The sequence below is a fragment of the Cervus elaphus genome, chromosome 12 (genome assembly GCF_910594005.1).
Source record: "Cervus elaphus chromosome 12, mCerEla1.1, whole genome shotgun sequence".
NCBI classification, from domain to species: Eukaryota; Metazoa; Chordata; class Mammalia; order Artiodactyla; family Cervidae; genus Cervus; species Cervus elaphus.
The window spans coordinates 98,421,726-98,444,123 of NC_057826.1; the positions used below are offsets into that span (position 1 = coordinate 98,421,726).

A 22,398-nucleotide genomic window follows, 5' to 3' on the forward strand; every position below is an offset into this window, starting at 1 on the left:
ACGGCAGTTGGGTCCTGCAGCCATGCTGGGCAGCTCGGAAGCACCCACAGCAGTGACACTGGCCCCAGGTCCTATCAACTTCAGGACCCAAATAAAATCCATCGAAACAGAGCCCTTCTCAAGTGACTATTCATCAGGTCACTTCTTAAAGTATCTTGGAAAAGTCTAAGGAGAGTTTGCTGTGAAGAGTAAGAAGTGACCTTAAAATAGGACAGTGCTCCCCTGGACCAGGTAACAGTGAGCACTAGCATTTACTGAGCAGGTAACACTGCTTTAAATGGTTATACTAAGCAGCTCATTAAGTCCTCTCACCCTGAGGTAGGTACTATGAATATCTCCATTCATGGATGGGACACGGCTTCTTCTCAGCCCACATGCTGAATAAATTATGGAGCCTGAGTTTGAACCCACGACCTCCAGCTCAGAGGCCAGGTAAGCACCAAGCTACAGTCCCCCTTTCGAGGTGAGCCCATACACGACCCTGTGCTTTGCCTCTGCTGGAGGGCGAGTCTACCACCCCATGACCCCATGGGGTCAGTCTCCCCAGCTCTTTCTGTGATCCTACTTAAAAGGATTCCTCATATGCTGAGTCACTTCATACACTGAATCCCTCGAGAGGGATTCACCAAGTCACTGACTGTGGTCACCCCCAAAGTGACCCTCCTCTGAGGCAACAAGCCACAGGCCTGCTGTGGTCTCTTGGGTAAGCCAGACCCGGGAGGGGATGTTCTCAGCTCCAATGTGGGGAACACCGGGAGGGCACCCACCATGGCTAGTTATACTCAGGGACATGGGCATTAGCCACAGGGAAGGCAAAGTGCTGAGCAACTGCTCAAAAGAAGACGCAAACCTTTCCTGACGATGACATAAAACCAGGATGAAAGGTGTTTCCACACACTGAACTGTCTCATCTCTTGCCACCAGAAACAGGATTCTCAAGGTGCTGGCAACACTGTGTCCTGAACTAATGTGGACAGTCACACCCAGAACAACACACAGATGCAAGCTTGAGAGAAGGAGAGATGAATGCATAGGTGCCAGAGGTGAAGTGGGTGTTGTGCCCAAGAGGAAAGATGAGGCAGCCACAGTGCCGGCCCCTGCGGCCTCGGATGGGCAGGGGGCCCAGGACCTGGGCTTTCAGCACCTCCACAAGGGCGGGGCGGACAGCCAGGCCGGAGAGCCCGGCGGGAGCACTACCTCGTAGAGGAGACTAGAAGACTGCCTTTCGGGAGACGTGGCCAGGACAGAGGTGTCCTCACTCAGGTTTCGGGGGAAAAGAGAAGAAAAGCCTCCTCTGAGGAATCAGATGACAAACCTGAGGGATTATGAATGGACAACAGGAGCTCTCAGCCGAGAATATAACAAAGACTAGCCCTAAACCTCTGAAACCGACAGGTCCGAACAGGTCAAGGCTGCAAGCATTTACAGGGATATCTCCACCCAGGATGGCCCAGGACCACCAAGAAGACAAGACCTCCACCGAGGGTGAACTGGCACCTGGGGTGTGATGGGGATGATGATTGTTGGTGTCCCACACAGCACCAAAGGGACCAGGGGGTCAGGAAACCAGGGCTCCTGTCCAAATGCTGCCCTGGCCTGGCCCTGTTCTCCCCGGCTCACCTGAACATCAGCGTCAACCTGGGAAGCACCTGCAAGCATTCTAGAGACCAAATAGAGGCTGTTCCCAAACACACACACACACACACACGCACACACATAGAGAAAATGGAAGTGAGTCAGGGTGAGGCATTTAAAGGACCAGAATCTGCATTTAAAGAACCAGAATTAACAAGGGAAAACATAGAAAATAAATATTTAAAACAGTTGGAGAGAAAAAGGAAGAGGAATGATGATGAGAGGATGGGCTGTTTAGCAGAAGAGCAGATCTGAGGAGCCACGTCCGTCTAGAGATCAATAATGTTTACTGAACACCAAGCACAAGTGAAAACAACCAGAAAACTTGAGTTTTTCAGCAGCTGCAGCTTAGAACAAAAGGGTGAATCTGCAGCCTCTGGATTCGATGGGCGATCACACATCCCTGAGCACACTGGGGGGACACACAGGGAAGGGAGCCCTCGGGAGGGGACCCAATGGCTGTCCCTGAGTTATGATCTGATGGGTTAATTCTCTCCCAGCTTTTTATAATTTCTATTTTTTTTAAAGAAAATTTTTACAGTGTGTACATACTTTATTCACAAGTATCAAAGGGAATATTAGAGTTTTTATTTCACCAGAAAGCTATTTCCTGGCCAAAATAGCACTGAATTTATCACACAACACACTGGCCTGAATATAAGAAGGAAATCTGTAGTCTTCAGCCAAAGGAAATGTGACATTCGGAAGAAATCATAGAAGGGCAGCTTCAGAGCTGATTCTGCAGGGTGCCGAGCCCCTCAGAGAGGGGGAAGGCCCCGCGGTGAAGGACACGACTCCCAGCTCATGGGCAGTGAGAGGGGAAGTCAGCCAATATCGCATGAGGACTCCCCAGGGGGAGTGAGGCCAGGTCTGAGCAGGAGGACCAGTATCTGACTTGTATCTGCTGTCACGGCCCCCAGGCTTCCCAGGCTTCACCTGATTCCAGCTTGAGTGGCCACGGAAGGGACGGCTGTGCTGAGCAAGTCACTTGGGGTGTGATGGGGTTGATGGTTGTTGATGCTCCACATGGCACCAAAGGAACCGGGGGTCAGGAAACCAGGGCTCCTGTCCAAATGCTGCCCTGGCCTGGCCCTGTTCTCCCCGGCTCACCTGAACATCAGCGTCAACCCGGGAAGCACCTGCAAGCACTCTGGAGACGGAACAGAGGCTGTTCCAGCCTGCAGAGGCCTCCTCTGGCTTCTCCTGGAGACGAGGTGTTCCATTCTGGCCTGGGACCCCCTGAGACTTCTCCAGTGTTCGGTGCACCTCTCTAGGAGCGCTTCCAGCTCAAGGGACCCTGAGACATACTGAAGCCACTTCTGCCTACACACGAGGTTCTGGCTGTCCTCCTGTGGAGAGGCCACTGAACACGGACGGCTGACCAGCTTTCTAGAGGCCTTTTTATGTTTCCTCCTGATGACAGCGGAGTGCAGGGGATGAGGGTTTGAGAGGAGCACCCCGCCCCCAACACGGATACCTTCATGGCCATGAGCTCCTGCATCAGCACTGCGTTTTCCAGGTCTAGTCGCTGGCTGTCTCCCCGGGGCTTGACGTCGTAGCTGAGAGGGTCGATGTGGACGCTCTCCAGCTCCAGCATGGTCAGCTTGACCGCTGCCCTGTCGTTCCTGAGCTGCTGGATGTAGTCCTTCAGCCTTTGCTCGTCTTCTTTAGTGAACTCCGTGTCACAGCTGCTGGCTGTGGAGCTGGTCGTGCTGAGAAGACGAAACAAACCAACTCACTGCATCTCCAGTCATTGCTAACAGCTCTTTTCCTCCTCATTCTTCTCCATGCCCTCCTCCCCCAATAGTACCTAGCTGGTAATGCCAAAACATCAACAACAAAAAAGCATTCTTCCTAGCACTGTACATTGACATCACCTTTTGGGAAAGAAACGACGTGAAGAATACTGGAAATGTTTATACCCTTTAAGACAACATGTGGACTCCAGAAATTAATTCTAAGGAAATAATTCCACAGAAGTAAAAGGATACACAAAGATGTTTCATGGAATATAAGGTTTAGTGAATTATAACATATACCAAAACAAAGAAAATTACGTAGACATTATGGAAATAATTATGACAATGGTGGAGAGAGTTTGAGGAAATAGGGTGAAAAATGTCATAAAAATAGTTGTACACACTGCTATATTAAAAATGGATAACCAACAAGGACCTACTGTATAGCACAGGGAACTCTGCTCAATGTTACGTGGCAGCCTGGATGGGAGGGGAGTTTGGGGGAGAATAGATACACGTGTATGTATGGCTGAGTCCCTTCGCTGTCCACCTGAAACTATCATAATATTATTAATCAGCTATACACCAATACAAAATAAAAAGTTTAAATTAAAAAATGAAACAAAACAGGTGTGCTTATGGACAAGACTTAACAAAAGGGATGCGTTAAAGGAACAGAGCAAGGTGAAGAACAAAGTATCTACAGTGTGACCTACAGACTGTGTGTGTGTGTGTGTGTGTGTGCACACACACAGTGCATACACACACCCCAGACCACTGACAGCCGCCCCAGGGGGTGGGAGCGGGAAAGAAGGGCAGTGGGGGGCACCTTCTGTAGTACTGCCAGGGTGCCCCCAGGCCTCCACGGCGGTTCCTCCCCCATCACGGATGAACACAAATCCTTCACAGGGACACAGGCTGGTCCGAGGGGCCGTTGGCCACCCACGCTGTGGGAATGCTAAGCAGGGGCTGGCAGTTCTAAGGAGCACCTGGCCCAAACCCTGGGAACGTGACAGGCCATGAATGTCTCTGTGGGTTCTAGAGTCCCACGGCAGGGTCAGCACCACAGGAAAACTGCAGCTTGGATCTCAAGACCTACAGCGGTTTCTCTGGACGCCCCTGCACTGGACACAGCCCGCATGGAACTGGCTTTGGAAAGATGGCAGATAAATAAGCAAGGGGCCTATTTAGCTCTCATCAAGCAGGCTTCTGCTGTTACCATCTGGAAGTGGAGGTTGTGAGACATTTTGTGGCTGGAATCCGGTGCAGCTGGGCCTAGGCTGACGTCGCCTCATTCCACAGCCCTGTCTCCCCAAGATTTCCATTGTGAGGTGCTGAGCAAGGAGCAGGGACTGGTATCCACAGGCTGTTTCACTGCCCTGAGCCCAGGCCTGCCCTCCTCACCTCACAGCAACAGGGTAACAGGCCCCCAGCCAGCAGATGCAATCTCCTCATAATCTCGATGTGACAAGAACGTCCCATTCTTGTCTGTGACACATTATCAAGAAGTTAAGCCTTCTAGGGAGGGAAGGGTGGAAGGGATGATAGTCCACACACATGAGGAAGAGGACTCCCCAGGGCTCTGGTGGTCTTCAGGTCAGAGAACTCTGGCCAGCATAAAAGATCCCGATCACCACAGACTCTCTGAGGCCCCCCACCACCCCTGAGTCCATCAGGACGGAGCTAGATCAGTCTGACCAACACACAACACCTCTTCAGAGGTGGTGATGGTTACTTACACGTGTCCGCTGGGGGTGAAGGTGGAGAGCTGGTCAGAGAGTGTGGGGCAGAATGCCAGGTCTCATAGGGCCTCATAGGTTGTTTTCTCTCTAGAATTAGATTTAGAAGCCCCCGGAGGGTCTATACTAGAAGAGTGACAGGATTCTCCTTACATTTTAACAGGCTCCCTCTGTCTGCTGTACTGAGGAGGGATGCAGGGAGGCAAGGTCAGAGACAGGAACCCTTTCGGGGGCTATTGTAACAAGCTCTGGAGAGAAGGTGGAAGCTGAGAAGACAGGAAGGAGGTTAAAAATTATTCATCGATCAGTGCTATGTATTCTCAAGCTGCATTTTAAAAAGGATGAGACGGGACAAGCAGCAACGCCCTCCAGTTGGAACGCTTCAGGGGCGACGTCATAAACAAAGCAGCGCAAGGGAAGCACGAAAGAGCGACGGGCATCGCCAGCAGAGGGCGCGGGGAGCCGGCGGGGCGTCTGGATGACCGCTGTCCAAGAGTGACTTGTCCGAAGAGAGAGAGGGTCCCTCCCTCAGCACCTCAGCCTGCTTCCGTAAAGCTCGGTGACAGGCACGCCTCACACAAAACCACCCAGGGGACTCAGAGCTCGCCTGCGTGGACTGTCAACAGTGTGGAGGGACAGATGCCTAAGGCCTGAGGTTCCACACGCTGAGCAAAATTAGAGTGAACTGAAGTGGTGGCAATGCTCAGAGCGCTTTCCACGCGACTGAGTGAGGAGACCCCCTCCCCGACACGGCAGGTTTAGGCGGCACGGTGCTGGGAAAGAGCAACACTTTTTTTCCAGTGAGTGGGGAGAAGGCTTCAGGCAGGAAAATCCTCTCCCATGAATCTGAGACTCACCACCAGAGGTTCACTTGACAGCTCTTTTCATTAAAAGTCACTGGAAAATTTTAAACATACAGAAAACACAGAGATAAACTAATACCTGGGGGGCCTTTTTTCATGTTTTCTTTGAAATACTTCTTTAGAAATGTAACACACTTGGGCTTCCCTGGTGGTACAGTAGATGGGAGTCATCCTTCCAGTGCAGGGGACACAGGTTCAACTCCTGGTCTGGGAGGATTGCACATGCCACAGAGCAACTAAGCCCACGTGCCGCAACTCCTGGGCCCACGTGCTGCAACCGCTGAAGCCCGTAAACCTAGAGCCTGTGCTCCGTAACAGGAGAAGCCACCACGAGGAGCAGCCCGTGTACTGGAGAGCAGCCCCCTTTCTCCACAACTAGAGAATGCCCACCAAGTATAATAGATACATAATTTTTAAAAAAGAAATAGAAGGTACTCGAGGTACCCTTTGATTCTTGTCACTTAAAAAAGATATTTCCTACAAATTGAAGGTACCTTACACCAGTCAGCATGGCCATCATCAAAAAGTTTACAAATAGTAAATGCTGGTGAGTGTGTGGAGAAAAAGGAACTCTCCTACTTAAATGGTGGGAATGTAAGTTGGTGCAGCCACAGTGGAAAACAGTATGGGGATTCCTCAGAAACCTAAAAGTAGAATTACCATATGATTCAGCAATCTTATTCTTGGGCATATATCTGGACAAAACTACAATTCACAAAGATACATGCACCCCGATGTTCATAGCAGTACTGTTTACAATAGCCAAGAGATGGAAGGAACAGATGAATGGATAAAGATGATATGGGGTGTGTGTGTGTGTGTGTGTGTAAAATGGAATATTAGCCATAAAAAAGAACAAAATAATGCCATTTACAGCAACGTGGATGCAACTAGAGATTATCATATTAAGTGAAGCAAATCAGAAAGACAAATACCATATCACTTACATGTGGCATCTAACATAGGATACCGATGAACCTACCTATGAAACAGGTTTCCATGGGGTCGCAAAGAGTCAGACGCAACTGAGTGACTGAACTGAACTGAGGAAGCAGAAACAGGGACACAGAGAATGGACGGATGGCTGCCGAGGGCGGGGGGAAAGCACCGAGGGTTCGGCATGTACAGGACGGATAAGCTGATGTATAGAAGCGATTTACACATATATTACACATGATACATACAGATGTACAAAACTGGTACATATAGGACGGATAAACAACGAGGTGCTACTGTATGGCAGAGGGAACTATATTCACCATCCTGTGATAACAGCAATGGAAAAGAATGTACACATGTGTATAACTGAGGCACTCTGCTGTGCAGCGGTAATTAACACGTTATAAATCAAATAGACCTCAGTAAATATTTAAACAATTATTTCAAAACTCAAAGGATAGTACAACCTAGAGTTAGTTCTCCAAATATTCTGCAGGCCCTGACAGGTTAATATGTTGGCGTATTTTCTGTTGAGCAGGACTGGTGCTCCCCAGTGGTTGTCAAAGAGTAGTGGTGAGGCTGGGGACGGCAGTATAACCTGGGAACTTGTTAGGAACGCCTGTTCCCAGACCCCACGACCCAGACTCAGAGTCGGGAACGCTGGGGCAGAGGGCAGCCTTCTGTTTTTTTTTTAAAATTTTATTTATTTATTGATTTTTTCAGCCTTCTGTTTTAAAATGTACCATCCAGCTGATTCTGAGGCTCAGGCAGGTTTGAAAACAACTGGTCAACCCCACAGGGTAAGTGGGCATTTGCAAAGTAGCCTGAAAGGTAATGGGACCCTGTCCCAAATTCTCTCGGGAGTGGCCACTACGTTCTCGGGCTGATCTGGTGGGTACCAGTGAGTGCGAGCAGGTCTCTGACATCAGGCTGACCCGAGTAAACGATCTTCCTCTACCCATGGCGCAGAGTAAGTTACCCAAGCTCTCCAGCTGTGATAAAGTGGGGACAGTAACAGTTCCCACCTCACCAGGTTATGGGCAGAAGACAATGGGTCCTGAAGCTGGCAGGCCATACACCGTGCTTGCTTTGGGGGAGGCAGAGCGGGAGGGAAAAGCTGGGCCAGTGGCCTCTCCACACCCAACACCAGATCCAGGACCTCCCTCTTGAGATGGCAGCCACCTAGCAGGTCCTGCAGAAAACCGCCTGTCTGAGGGACAGCACAACAGCCAGGGCTGACTGGACCTGAATAACCCCAAGAACTGCCTGGGAGACACTGACCTGGGTGGGCAGAGGCTGCCTGGCTTTGGGGTGTCCTGGAACCCTCTGGGACTTGGGCCTGATCCCGACTCTGGCAGGGAAGGCTTTTGTCTCACCTCTCTACTGTGGTAGAGGTTTAAGGGAGAAAGAAACAGAAAAGAAGGACAAAAGCTCTCCCCTCCACAGTCTCTGCCCCTGTGGAAAGCTCAGGGTTGTAATGCTTTTCCAGGGGAAAGTTTAATTTCCAGATAAGCACCCAGCCTGGCAGCCCCTCCAGGCGGCTTCCCTCTCTCCCTTCCAGGACACCACAGCGGGCAACGGATCAGGCGAGGCTCATTACAGTTCTGCTTTGTGCTCTGACTGTCCCACCCGGAATATGGCTATGACAGCTGTGAGCAGAGGGGAGGCCACGGCCCTTTCTCCGCCTCCCCTAGACAAAGGCGCTGTCTCCAGAGGGCCGCTGCCGCTGCTGGGCGGGGGTCAAGTCAGCCATTAACCCTCGGGCTGGGAAAGCAGGGGGAACGCAGGATGAACGCAGTTGTCAAGGCGGGGGGGGGGGGATACGTCACTGTCCAAGGGAGCTGGGCTCCTCCTACTCTCCAGAGTGAGAGGGATGGTGGGCAGAGGGGCAGATGAAGGAAAGCCCGCCTGGCCTGGGATGGCGGGGCTGCGCGTTTTTGGGTTTTGCTCTGGTTTCTCCAGGAGCCAGGCCAGGTCACGCAGGTCTCCTCTCCCTGAGGCTCTGCTTGAGCTCCCCTCGCTGGCTCGGCTCAGAGCGCATTAGTGGCCTGCGGGATGTCCACTCACTGCACACGTGGGGGCCTCCAGCGAGGGGAGCGCTTGCTGGCTGGCCTGGGGTCCCCACCCCCTGTCTGCCTGATCACCGTGGGATTGGATGCAACAGATGAGTTCAGATGGCCTCTCTCCTGTCCCTCTCCGTGTGTCTCATCCTTGTTCTCAAGACAACTTCCCCTCTTGCTTTATAGGGAAAAAAATCCCATCTTTTTTTTTCAGCTTCCTCATCTTGTCTTGGCAGAAAAGAACATTTCTTTTGCCTTGAAAACCAGAGATGGATTCTTCCTGAAGTTTTTCTCAATGTCTTACATGGCTCCCAGTTACAATCTCACTTACACCAAGTGCCACCGGGGGGCCTTCTAGTTGCTGAGCATTTAAAACTTATCTGAAGGGTGGCGGGGGGTCAGGTCAGGTGACATTTGGCCCCACTTCTCTGAGCAGAAGCTTGAGCCTGTCAACTGCCTGGACCTTTCAGTGTTGTGCTGGGTATCCACTCATGCCCCACCCCCTTTCTGACAATTCTTTGTCACAAAGGAGTAAAAATACTCAACACAGCCCAAACCTCCTAGGTCTGGGTGCTCTCACATGATTATAAGAATGCTCTAGGAGAGGTGGTTCAGGCAGGAAAAATTATCCAAAAAAAAAATATAGCTGACATTAAACACCAAGTTTAAACTGCGCAGATCACTTATACCTGGATCTTTTAAAAATAAATGTTGTTCTATGGGACTTTCCTGGCACAGTGGATAAGAATCCGCCTACCAGTGTAGGAGTCACAGGTTTGATCCCTGGTCTGGGGAAATCTCACAGGCCATGAAGCAACTACTTCTGCATGCCCCAAGTACAGAGCCTATGCTCCAGAGCTTGTGAGATGCAACTACTGAAGCCCCCACACACAGAGCCTGTGCTCTGCAACAAGAGAAGCCACTGCAATGAGAAGCACACACACGGCAATGAAAAGGAGCTCCCGATCACTGCAACTAGAGAAAGTCCGAGCAAAGCAACAAAGACTCAGCACAGCCGGGAATTGAAAAAATATATATGTGTGTGTGTGTGTGTGTGTGTGTGTGTATACACATATATATAGTATTACATTTATGATGGAGGTTGGAGGAATCTGTGGTGAGTCCTGGAACGGATCCTCTGAGATTATACAGGTAGGTAAAATCTGCCACCAGATGACTACAGTCCTCAAACACTTTCTGCTTTCAGAAACTTAGCTGACAGTGGAAGGCAAAATGAGACACAGTTAGGAGACAGATGATATTTCTGCAGCTATTTATAAGGTGCTGTTATGATGGTGTTGGAAACCAGGCATCTCTAAAACAAATATTAACCTGCTCCTGATTTGGTTGCTGATAACGTACCAAGATAAACACCATATAGATCTGATACTTATACTGCTGCTAATAATTTCTCTGACATTAAAAAACTTAAACACTTTATAGTCAGCACTCCCTACTTATGAATTCTGCATATGCAGATTTAGCCAACTTCAGGTGGAAAATTTTTGAGATTAAAAAAAAAAAATCCAGGAAGTTCCAAAGAGCAAAACTTCAATTTGCCATGTGCTGGCAACTATTTACATAGCATTTACATTTTATTTACAATTATTTACATAGCTTTTACATTATATTTGGTATTATATAAGTAACTTAGACATGATGTAAAATATATGAGAGGATGTGTGTAGGTTCTAATGCAAATACTACAATGTTTTACACAAGGGACTTGAGCATCCTTGAACTCTGGTATCCATAGAGGTCCAGAATCAATCCCTCGAGGATACTGAGGGATGACTGTAAATGATTTCCAACATCACTAATAATTAAGAGGTACAAAGTAAAACATTAAGGGTATTTTTTTTTCTTTTTGCTTACAGATTAACCAAATTTAAAAAATGTATATCATCCAGTTTCAGCAAAGGTGTGGAGACAGAGGTGCTAACACATTTGCTTCATCATGGACAGGGTTGGGGGGCACTAATTGACATTTGAAATAACAGTCCTTTTTGAGCCAGCACCTTCTACTTCTCAGACTTGATCCCACAGAAACGGCATCGGGGCACAGATGCAAGGACCAGGGTGGAGACCGCAGCAGTATTATAATAGTGAGAACATCCAACAAGCAGTCATCCAGCAGTGTCTGTCTCTTGCAACCCCATTCTGCAGCCTGCCAGGCTCCTCTGACCATGGAATTCTCCAGGTAGGAACACTGGAGTGGGTAGCCTATATCTTCTCCAGGAGATCTTCCCAACCCAGGGATCAAACCCAGGTCTCATGCATTGCAGGTGGATTGTTTACCATCTGAGCTACCAGGGAAGCCCAAGATTACTGGAGTGAGTAGCCTATCCCTTCTCCAGCGGATCTTTCCAACCCAAGAATTGAACCGGGGTCTCCTGTATTGCAGGCGGATTCTTTACCAGCTGAGCTACCAGGGGAGCTACTACTGAGAAGAATGACACAGAGAGAGATGTCTAAACAAACAGCAACACTAAGGGGGAAGGGAAGGTAAAGGCAAGATTCAAGAGAGTCCGATTAACAGGATCCTTTTAGGGTTAAAATGAGGTGGAGTTACATTTTTAAAGATGCCATGTGTCGGTCTGTTGACGACACAGCCCTGCCCCTTCTCCTGGGACCCTCCCCTTCTCTCTGCCCCCGAGGCTCCTGCAGAAACCACCGTGACCACAGATAACTGGGGAGGTACTTGAGCCCAGCTGGGCAAGATGTTCCTTCCCAGGATTTTCTTACTTGACACCAGTGAAACCAGTCAGTCCAGTGTACTGATGGAGGTGGCGTGTGGGTTTTCTGTTGTCTGGGGAGCGGCCTGCAGCAGAGAGGTGTGGGGCCACAGGGGCCAGGTGTGGTTTGGTTCTCCTGCTCACCAGAGCCCTCTGCCCTCAGCCTGGGTCCAAGGCTTCTGTGTGGGAGACCTGATATCCACCCCCAGATTTGAGTATGCGTCTGTCACTGGTAACTGAGGGGCTAGCAGGTAATTAAAAAAATGGGCAGCTGAATCTGTGAAGACACTCTCCAAACTGTGTGCCATATTGTTTTCAGTGACGGTCCTTGCATGGGGAATTTTATGTAATGCTTGGATTTCAATTGTTAAGCTTACTTTTAATACAATGAGCATAACATTTTTTGGGAATCAGCAAGTTTTAAGAAAAGTGAAAGCATTTCAGCTCTCTATCTAGTCCCCATAGAAGCTAAATGATAAGTGACAGAACATTTTTGCAGGAGGCCTGTACACCAGGCTGTCATGGAGAGGACTGTGTCTGAGCTGGACTTTAATTTTTTTTTTTTTTTATTCAAGATGCGTTTATTCTTTACAGCTTTGCCAACATGGGGACATGCTCCCTCACAAAGACAGATCTTTCCATTCACTGTAACACCCTGTGCTGAAAACACGGGCCCCAAGGTGTCAGCTGTGAGACTCTCCTTCTCATGTCTAATCTGCAAACCTCATCGACATTCTCCCCTTGGGTGGGGGGATAATCCAGATACAGCTTAGGACGGTGGGGTAGGCCCACATACAAGATCCTGCCTGCACCTCCTGGCTGGAGGACGCGGCCTCAGCCCTGCTGAACCACACGGAGGGGGAGAAGCACACACTGCTACTGCTTTTCAACACACGACACGCTAGGCCCACACGTTCTTCTTCTGAGGAATTTCCAAGGCCGTGCCTCTCCCAGGCTCTGTACTGCCCTCGACTCTGGCGGTGCGTGGCTGCTGGGCTGCTCACTGGGGTTCCCGCCTGTCCTGACACGTGTCCTTAAGAGTCCCACCTGAGGGTCCCTCTCCCACGGACCAGCTGCGCCTACGGATCGCATGCCTGTCCGCTCACTCAATCCTCCCCGGCCTTCTCTTCCGCGCACGTGGGAACAAGGGGCTCCCTCGGTGATGTCTGGCTACAAACCATTCTTAGTGCCCACGGTTTTGAGCACTGAGCGTAGAAATAGCCGCTTCCTCTCTGCCCCAACGGCACAGGTGCATGAGCTGGACTTTAGAACTGACGAGCACTCCTAAGCCTAAGTTCCAAGGACTCCGGATAGATTCTCCTGCTACTTGGGTGGGGAAAGCACCTCTTTTTTTCAGAGGGAAGTAGACGTGCCTTCAGGTCCATTCACCCTTTCAGTGGACACAATTCCACTGTGCTCAGCCTTTCCTTCTGTTCCAGGGAAACTTCATCTTAGATTCTGGAAGGTGAGGGCTGGGCACCTCTTCTGCTCCACCACTCTGCATTTGAACTGAGGGAGCAGGCCCCAGTGTGAGTGGTCAGCCAGGTGGAACCCCAGTTCCCTGGGTGTTTCCCGAGCTAAAGTCAAGGTTGCAATCACAGCCCGACAGGATCGGCACCTATTGGCAGGACAGAAGGGACCCCAGCCTCCAAAAGGGCAGACTTGCTGTGGCTGATGCTGTCTTGGCCCCTTGCCCTATTGTAGATTTAGATCAATGACCTGAAATTGTAATGCTTGACAAGAAGAGCGGGTCTGACTAAGAATTCCCATTCTCACTTCTCATTAGTTTAGTCCACTTGCCTCACTGCTGTGATACACTGATAAAGCTATCCAGGCAACCCACATTACCTAGTTACTCTGTCTGTTAAGACAATTATATTTTCTGATGAGGCTGCAGCTGTAGTTTTGTAAGAAAAAAAAACAGTGTTTCAAAACTGTGAGAGCAGCATCTCTGGGCTCCTGACTACAGAGTCAGCTGTTGGGCTGGTTACCACATTCATTTTCCTCCCTGGGAACCGCCCCTCTGCTGCTCTGTTCCAAAACCACGACCTTTCAGTTATCAGGAGCTGCCCTGTACTACCAGTCTGGAGCCTGGCACTCAGCATTCCTTTCCTGAGACCTGGGGGAGCAACTGGCTGGCACTCTGAATAGAAGTCTCTCTGCCAGCTGGCTACAGCGGGAGGGGAGGGGACTGGTGGAGCCACAAACAGCTCCACCTCGGAAAGCCTTCCATCTTGTCTTTCGTCCATAATCTTGACAGGCTGGGAAGGCTGAGTGGAACAGCAAGAATTACAAACAAAATCACTTATAATTATGAAAGCGTCTGGTGGTTTGCGACTTTTCTTCCTGAGCCACACTGAACATGATCAGCAGCCTGGTTGTGTCAGATCCCAAGAATGTGTGTTGCCACATGAAGGGCTGGCGTGTGGTTCCTTTGTACCCTCTAAGCAGCTCTGATTTGGGTGGGAATGTGAAAGGAAATTTTTAAGGAGAATTGAGTGGAATCTGACCTCTGTAAGCCCTCCATACTTTGATGGGAAGATCTGTTTAAGACAGAATTTAGTTCATAGGGCCAATCTTTAATGAGGTCATCTTGCAAACAGAAACTATGTTCTGAGTATATCTCAATCTATAGAAATACATTACCTAAAATTAAGCTTCTCTAAGAAGACTGTCTCACACTCAAGGCTCATCCATACATTAAAATATTTCTAACCAATATTCACCATTACAGTCTCCACTGAAGGGCTGGAGAGAAAATGTTCCCACTCTTGCCTGGCTCTACATTTGAATCTGACTTAGATTCAGTCAGTTCAGTTGCTCAGTCGTGTCTGACTCTTTGCGACCCCATGAATCGCAGCACGCCAGGCCTCCTGTCCATCACCAACTTCCGGAGTTTACTCAAACTCATGCCCATTGAGTCAGTGATGCCATCCAGCCAGCTCATCCTCTGTCGTCCCCTTCTCCTCCTGCCCCCAATTGCCTCCCAGCATCAGGGTCTTTTCCAATGAGTCAACTCTTCCCTGAGGTGGCCAAAGTATTGGAGTTTCAGCTTCAGCATCAGTCCTTCCAATGAACACCCAGGACTGATCTCCTTCAGGATGGACGGGTTGGATCTCCTTGCAGCCCAAGGGACTCTCAAGAGTCTTCTCCAACACCACAGTTCAAAAGCATCAATTTTTTGGCGCTCAGCTTTCTTCACAGTCCAACTCTCACATCCATACATGACCACTGGAAAAACCATAGCCTTGACTCGATGGACCTTTGTTGGCAAAGTAATGTCTCTGCTCTTTAATATGCTATCTAGGTTGGTCATCACTTTCCTTCCAAGGAGTAAGTGTCTTTTAATTTCATGGCTGCAATCACCATCTGCAGTGATTCTGGAGCCCCCAAAAATAAAAGTCTGATACTGTTTCCACTGTCTCCCCATCTATTTCCCATGAGGTGATGGGACCAGATGCCATGATCTTAGTTTTCTGAATGTTGAGGTTTAAGCCAACTTTTTCACTCTCCTCTTTAACTTTCATTAAGAGGCTTTTTAGTTCCTCTTCACTTTCTGCCATAAGGGTGGTGTCATCTGCATATCTGAGGTTATTGATATTTCTCCCGGCAGTCTTAATTCCAGCTTGTGCTTCGTCCAGCCCAGCGTTTCTCATGATGTACTCTGCATATAAGTTAAATAAGCACAGTGACAATATACAGCCTTGATGTACTCCTTTTCCTATTTGGAACCAGTCTGTTGTTCCATGTCCAGTTCTAACTGTTGCTTCCTGACCTGCATACAGGTTTCTCAAGAGGCAGGTCAGGTGGTCTGGTATTCCCATCTCCTTCAGAATTTTCCACAGTTTATTGTGATCCACACAGTCAAAGGCTTTGGCGTAGTCAATAAAGCAGAAATACATGTTTTTCTGGAACTGTCTTGCTTTTTTGATGATACAGCGGATGTTGGCAGTTTGATCTCTGGTTCCTCTGCCTTTTGTAAAACCAGCTTCAACATCTGGAAGTTCATGGTTCATGTATTGCTGAAGCCTGGCTTGGAGAATTTTGAGCATTACTTTACTAGTGTGTGAGACGAGTGCAATTGTGCGGTAGTTTGAGCATTCTTTGGGGTTGCCTTTCTTAGGGACTGGAATGAAAACGGACCTTTTCCAGTCCTGTGGCCACTGCTGAGTTTTCCAAATTTGCTGGCATATTGAGTGCAGCACTTTCACAGCATCATCTTTCAGGATTTGAAATAGCTCAACTGGAATTCCATCACATCCACTAGCTTTGTTTGTAGTGATGCTTTCTAAGGCCCACTTGACTTCACATTCCAGGATGTCTGGCTCTAGGTGAGTGATCACACCATCATGGTTATCTGGGTCATGAAGATTTTTTTGTACAGTTCTGTGTATTCTTGCCACCTCTTCTTAATATCTTCTGCTTCTGTTAGGTCCATACCATTTCTGTCCTTTATTGAGCCCATTTTTGCATGAAATGTTCCCTTAGATTAAAGCAACATAATTATTTTGCAGGTGGGGCGGTGTGAGCTAAAACTCCTTATAAGCTACTGAAATAGCACACAATTCCTGTCAACCCAGCTCTTATGATCGCTAATTCAACAGGAGAGAATTTACTGACAGTGTGAGAACTGCATTTCTATTCTAAATGAATGTGGAAATTACAGATTATACACATCTGGAAAAGTCTTTAAGAAGAGCATCTGCTTTATGAGTTTAAACAAAAGAACCTGGTTTTAAGAAAATAAATAAATGATCATCTGTGCTTTGCTTCCCTGAATAAGACAACTGTTTCTGGAGTCAAAAGGAAATAAGTCCCTCATGTCTGTGGGCAGCTGGCCAAGTGCGTTACTGGGAATGTCGCCTTTCCTGAGGCACCAGGTCCAGAACAGGTAAGTCTGCACTTGGGCAGATGGCTGGGTCCTACCAGCAAGAAAGACACCTGGGATCATTATGTTTCTTTCAGGTACTGAACAAAACATCGGTATTTCTCCTTTTGCCCTTGAGACTGAATACACCCTTACATGGTTTTGATTGCCTGCTGCTGCTACTGCTAAGTCACTTCAGTCATGTCCAACTCTGCGGCCCTGCAGACGGCAGCCCACCAGGCTCCCCTGTCCCTGGGATTCTCCAGGCAAGAACACTGGAGTGGGTTGCCATTTCCTTCTCCAATGCATGAAAGTGAAAAGTGAAAGTGAAATCGCTCAGTCGTGTCCGACCCTTCGTTGACCCCATGGACTGCAGCCCACCAGGCTCCTCCGTCCATGAGATTTTTCAGGCAAGAGTCTGGAGTGGGCTGCCGTTGCCCTCTCCGTTGGTTGCTTGACCTGTAAGCAAACAGCATTTTTTAAGTCACAAGCTCCAACCTGGCCTAGTGAAAAGAATAATACACTTGGTGCCGCAGTCTGGGCTTAGGTCCGAACACCCCTCTCAGCTGTCAGTTACGTGACTTCATGTGGGCAGGTCACTCACACATCTCTGAGCCAAGGCTTTCTCACTTGTAAAAATGGGGTCATTACTCTTCCTATCTTTTGTGATTTGGCTATTACATGAGAATCTCTAACATTAAAGTACTTTCTAGACAGAACTGGAACATAAAGGGAAGGCATTCTATTTCCAGCAACATGGATGGACCTAGAGATGATCACACTAAGTGAAGTAAGACAGAGAAAGACAAACTTATGATGTCACTTATGTGCAGAATCTAAAATACGATACCAATGAACTTATTTATGGAACAGAAATAGACTCACAGTCACAGAAAGCAAACTTATGCCTACCAAAGGGGGGAAGGGGTGGGAGAGATAAATTAGGAGTTTGGGGTTAGCAGATACAAACCACTATATATCAAATAAACAAACAACGAGGTCCTACTGTATAGCACAGAGAACTATAGTCAATATTATGTATTAAACTAAAATGGAAAAGAATATGAAGAAATATATATATACATATATATGAATCATTAGCTGTATACCAGAAACTACCACAATATTGTAAATCAATTTTAATTTAAAAAAAATGAAAGAAAAAAGGAAGGCATTCATGTTTTTAGGGATTTTGGTGCCAAGAGATGAGAAGATTATTAGAAAACGTTTCATTATGACTCTCCACCCACACCCAGTGGAATCCAATGGCTTCAGCAAATTATGCTTAGCAAGGTGTTCACTGTTTCTCTCCCCATCTTGTTTAAGCACCCACTTCAGTTTTCTAGATTCACAGACACGGAACTTGAACCCCAGTTCATGACTGAGCATCTGCTAAACACGTGCTGTGAGCATGGCCTCACTCTACAGGGCAAAGAGGTGGGAGAAGGGAAGCCTGCTGCCCAGAAGGGCTTATGAAGGACACAGGCACGGAGGAAGGGAGGGAAGGCAGCCTGACACCAGGAGGCGGCCTGGTGCTTGGGTGCTTCAGGACCATTTGCAGCACATCGGCCTTCACCACCCCAAATGCTTCTTGAAAATCAAGGACTGTTAGGAAATGGAGGGCAGAACAAAGCGGGACAGAAAGGAATAGTGGGGTTCCGCCCCTTCCCTCTGGGCAGCAACATGAGAAGGGCTTTCCAGCTCTCCCGCTCTGATCCTGACTCTGGGCAGGGGGCGCGGGGCCCAGGCTGCCACCCCCGAGCCTCGTGGTCCTCGGAGCTTGGTGAGTGGACCCCGTGGATGCCCGCCCCGTGTGGCAGGAGTGCGAGTTACCTGGTGTGGCTGTTGGAGGACAGGCTCTCCCAGGGCTGCCCGCTGCACCCGGCCACCGCGAAGGCGCCCCCGCAGCTGCCATCCAGCTTCATCAGCAGGGCCTTGGCGGCGTTCTCAGCTGTCTTCCGGCAGTCGTGGGCTCGCTTGAGCATCTGAGTGATGTTTTCATCCCCTGACTGGTCTCCTGCAAGAAGCCGAGGCGTTAATCAGCACTGGTTTACATCAGTGAGGCTGGGTGGTGGGGGCAGGCGCTCGAGGTGAAGACAGGGGCGGAGCCCGTGACAGAGCAGGCAACACGGGGGCCAGGCCCTTCACCCAGAAGCTGCGTCGAGGAAGGCTTTCTCTTCCCCAACAAACGAAGGGCTGGCCCATGGGAGCGCCGAGCTCTGTGTCCAGCGGCAACCTGCTCTGACTTCCTAACTCCCGAGGCTCCTGGCAGCTCCGGCATGCAACCCCAATCTCCTGGGCGGCCGTCTCCCTCACGCTGCGCGGCACTTCCTCGGGAGCGAGGCCAAGGGAAAATGGGGCCCAACTTCGCTATGTTTCCACATGTCCGCAGCTTCACTTAGAACTTCATGTAGGCATGAGACACAGAACTAATGGTTAAAACGAAATCTTGCGATTGGCTCTGATGTCCTGCGTGGAGGATCTCCCTGACCAATCTCCCCGAGTGCGGACATGTCCAGGGCCAAGCTCCATGCCTCTCACAGCCAGCTAGCGCCTGCAGCAAGACTCGGGGTGCGGGCCACCAGCACGCAGTGGCAGTGGACTGGGAATCCCCTGCCCAACACGGCCACGTTCTAGCTGCGTTTTCAAAAACCCTGCAGGCCAAAGTCATTGGTTTGTTACATCTACAGCCCAGTCCCTCAATCTTCCAAATATTTATAAATGAAATCTTACACCAAAGTCTAAGATACAAAAATGGTAACCATGAAACTGGCTTAAGTGGGCAGGGGGTATGGGGAGGGGGATGCACTCAGCTTTCCCAATCTCCAAGCCCAACACTGAGGCCCAAAGAAACTCCTCCAGATTCCCAGGCACAGTTTGAAAACCGCCGTCTAAATCAGCCAGGATGAATGGTTGTGCAGTCAAGAAGAAAGAAAGGAGAAATGCCCATAACTGACACTGTGGGTGAACGTTACAACTTGTTCTGCTGCGTGACTCCTGGCACGTTAGGGCAGGACAGCACATCACTGCCACTGTTGGCAGAATGGAAGAGTCAGGTTTAACAGGGAGCTGCTAAAAAGTAATTTTAAAAGGCTGTTAAATAACATACTTTACAGATGTCTCACAACTGACTGCTCTCTGAATTCTGAAGAGGCATAGTAACTGACTGCTCCATTTTATAAACAGACCCATGAGCCAACCAGGATTATGTGAATACAAGGCGTTTTATTATTGATTTTAAATACTTAAAATGCAGATTTAAGTCCTTTTAGCTCCTATCCAAGTCACTGTGCTGAATAGGGACAAGCTTCATATGAGGTGCCTTTTGTTGCTAGAACGGTCTAAGATAGTCCTCTGATAAAAAGTAGAAATAAGATGATTGATTTTTTGCCTTTAATTGATTATTTTCCTTAATACTTATATTAAAGAAAAAAACTTGACAGTAAGCCAAGATCATTTTAGGATTCTGTTTAATAGGAGGAATAAAGTTTTATGGTTTGGTTAAAAGACCCTGAAAAATGAGCTTCCTAATGGAAATGCTGGCAGAGTTTCTACTGCTGGACTTGGAGGGTAATGCTATTTAAAAAACAAAACAAAACAAAAAACCCAACAAAACCCAGAAAACCCAGAGACAGAGGTAGAGAATGGTCACACATACAAATGGAGGCCTACTTCCTCGCTGGGTGACTTGGATATGAAGCAGGAAATTAATACCCAGGATACTTCCTTTCTTTCAGATTCCTGTCCATGTCAAAACCGAGGAAAGGAAGGAAGGAGGAAAAACAGGTAAGTGTTTGTTCAGTGCAAAAGCTAGAGCCCGGGGCTTCCTTGTGGCTCAGAATGGTCAAGAATCGACCTGCCAATGGAGGAGACACTGTTTCAATCCCTGGTCTGGGAAGATCCCACATGCCACGTGGTAACCAAACCCATGCACCACACTACTGAGCCTGCGCTCTAGACCCCAGGAGCTGCAACTGCTGAAGCCTGCACGCCTAGAGCTTGTGCTCCGCAGCAACAGAAGCCACCACAGAGAAGCCTACTCGCTGAAACGAAGAGTAGCCTCTGTTCTCCACAACTAGAGAGAGCCCAAGTGCAACAAAAAGACCCAGCACAGCCAATAAACAAATAAATAAAACTAAAAAAAAAAAAAGACCTTTGAAATTCAGTTCAGTCGCTCAGTTGTGTCCAACTCCTTGTGATCCCATGGACTGCAGCACGCCAGGCCTCCCTGTCCATCACCCACTCCAGGAGATTACTCAGACTCATGCCCATTGAGTCAGTGATGCCATCCAACCATCTCATCCTCTGTCATCCCCTTCTCCTCCTGCCCTCAATCTTTCCCAGCATCAGGGTCTTTTCAAATGAGTCAGCTCTTTGCATCAGGTGGCCAAAGGACTGGAGTTTCAGCTTCACCATCAGTCCTTCCAATGAACACCCAGGACTGATCTCCTTCAGGATGGACTGGTTGGATCTCCTTGCAGTCCAAGGGACTCTCAAGAGTCTTCTCTAAAACCACAGTTAAAAACTTTCAATTCTTCGGCACTCAGCGTTCTTTATAGAATCCAACTCTCACATCCATACATGACCACTGGAAAAACCATAGCCTTGACTAGACGGACCTTTGTTGACAAAGTAATGTCTCTGCTTTTTAATATGCTATCTAGGTTGGTCATCACTTTCCTTCCAAGGAGTAAGCGTCTTTTAATTTCATGGCTGCAATCACCATCTGTGGTGATTTTGGAGCCCAAGAAAATAAAGTCAGCCACTGTTTCCCCATCTATTTCCCATGAAGTGATGGGACTGGATTCTATGATCTTAGTTTTCTGAATGTTGAGCTTTAAGCCAACTTTTTCACTCTCCTCTTTCACTTTCATCAAGAGGCTCTTTAGGTCTTGTTCACTTTCTGCCATAAGGGTGGTGTCATCTGCATATCTGAGGTTATTGATCTTTCTCCCAGCAATCTTGATTCCAGCTTGTGCTTCCTCCAGCCCAGCATTTCTCATGATGTACTCTGCATATAAGTTAAATAAGCAGGGTGTCAATATACAGCCTTGACGTACTCCTTTTCCTATTTGAAACCAGTCTGTTGTTCCATGTCCAGTTCTAACTGTTGCTTCCTGACCTGCATACAGGTTTCTCAAGAGGCAGGTCTCTTTCAGAATTTTCCACAGTTTATTGTGATCCACACAGTCAAAGGCTTTAGCATAGTCAGTAAAGCAGAAGTAGATGTTTTTCTGGATCTCTCTTGCTTTTACAGTGATTCAGCAAATGTTGGCAATTTGATCTCTGGTTCTTCTGTCTTTCCTAAAACCAGCTTGAACATCTGGAAATTCACGGTTCATGTACTGCTGAAGCCTGGCTTGGAGAATTTTGAGCATTACTTTACTAGCATGTGAGACGAGTACATATTAGTTTGAGCATTCTTTGGTATTGCCTTTCTTTGGAATTGGAATGAAAACTGACCTTTTCCAATCCTGTGGCCACTGCTGAGTTTTCCAAATTTGCTGGCATACTGAGTGCAGCACTTTCACAGCATCATCTTTTAGGATTTGAAATAGCTCAACTGGGATTCCATCAGGTCTTATTAAAAAAAAAAAAAAAGAAAAGGAAAGCTAAAGCCTGGGCAGGGAGGGAAGAGCTGGCAAGGAGGACGGGAGATGCACTCAGGAGGTACCCTGACGGGACCTTCTTTGCAAGGTGTGTCCTGGAAGGACCAGCCTTAATATGGGCTCACAGCCATAGTCAAGGGTGAAGTTTTGGCAAATGATGGTGACTAGGATGCCTTGCTTGTGTCTGTTTCAGTTCATAGCCCTTCTAGTTA

At 48.3% G+C, this 22,398-nt stretch overlaps 1 protein-coding gene and 1 non-coding gene across 7 annotated transcripts in view; both read right to left on the reverse strand.

Annotated features, from left to right (window-relative positions):
• MCC (MCC regulator of WNT signaling pathway) overlaps window positions 1–22,398 on the reverse strand; it is a 488,910-nt gene that overhangs the window by 24,978 nt on the left and 441,534 nt on the right. For all 6 annotated transcript variants that reach the window (XM_043920198.1, XM_043920202.1, XM_043920204.1 and 3 more), the window contains 2 exons: window positions 18,411–18,594; window positions 3,113–3,347 (listed from right to left, as the gene is read on the reverse strand). In XM_043920198.1, the coding sequence (XP_043776133.1) occupies window positions 3,113–3,347; window positions 18,411–18,594 (419 nt within the window). The remainder of the gene's footprint in view (window positions 1–3,112; window positions 3,348–18,410; window positions 18,595–22,398) is intronic.
• On the reverse strand, window positions 12,871–12,985 carry LOC122706041. The gene has a single exon (XR_006344295.1). It is a non-coding gene; the product is annotated as a small nucleolar RNA SNORA43 (small nucleolar RNA).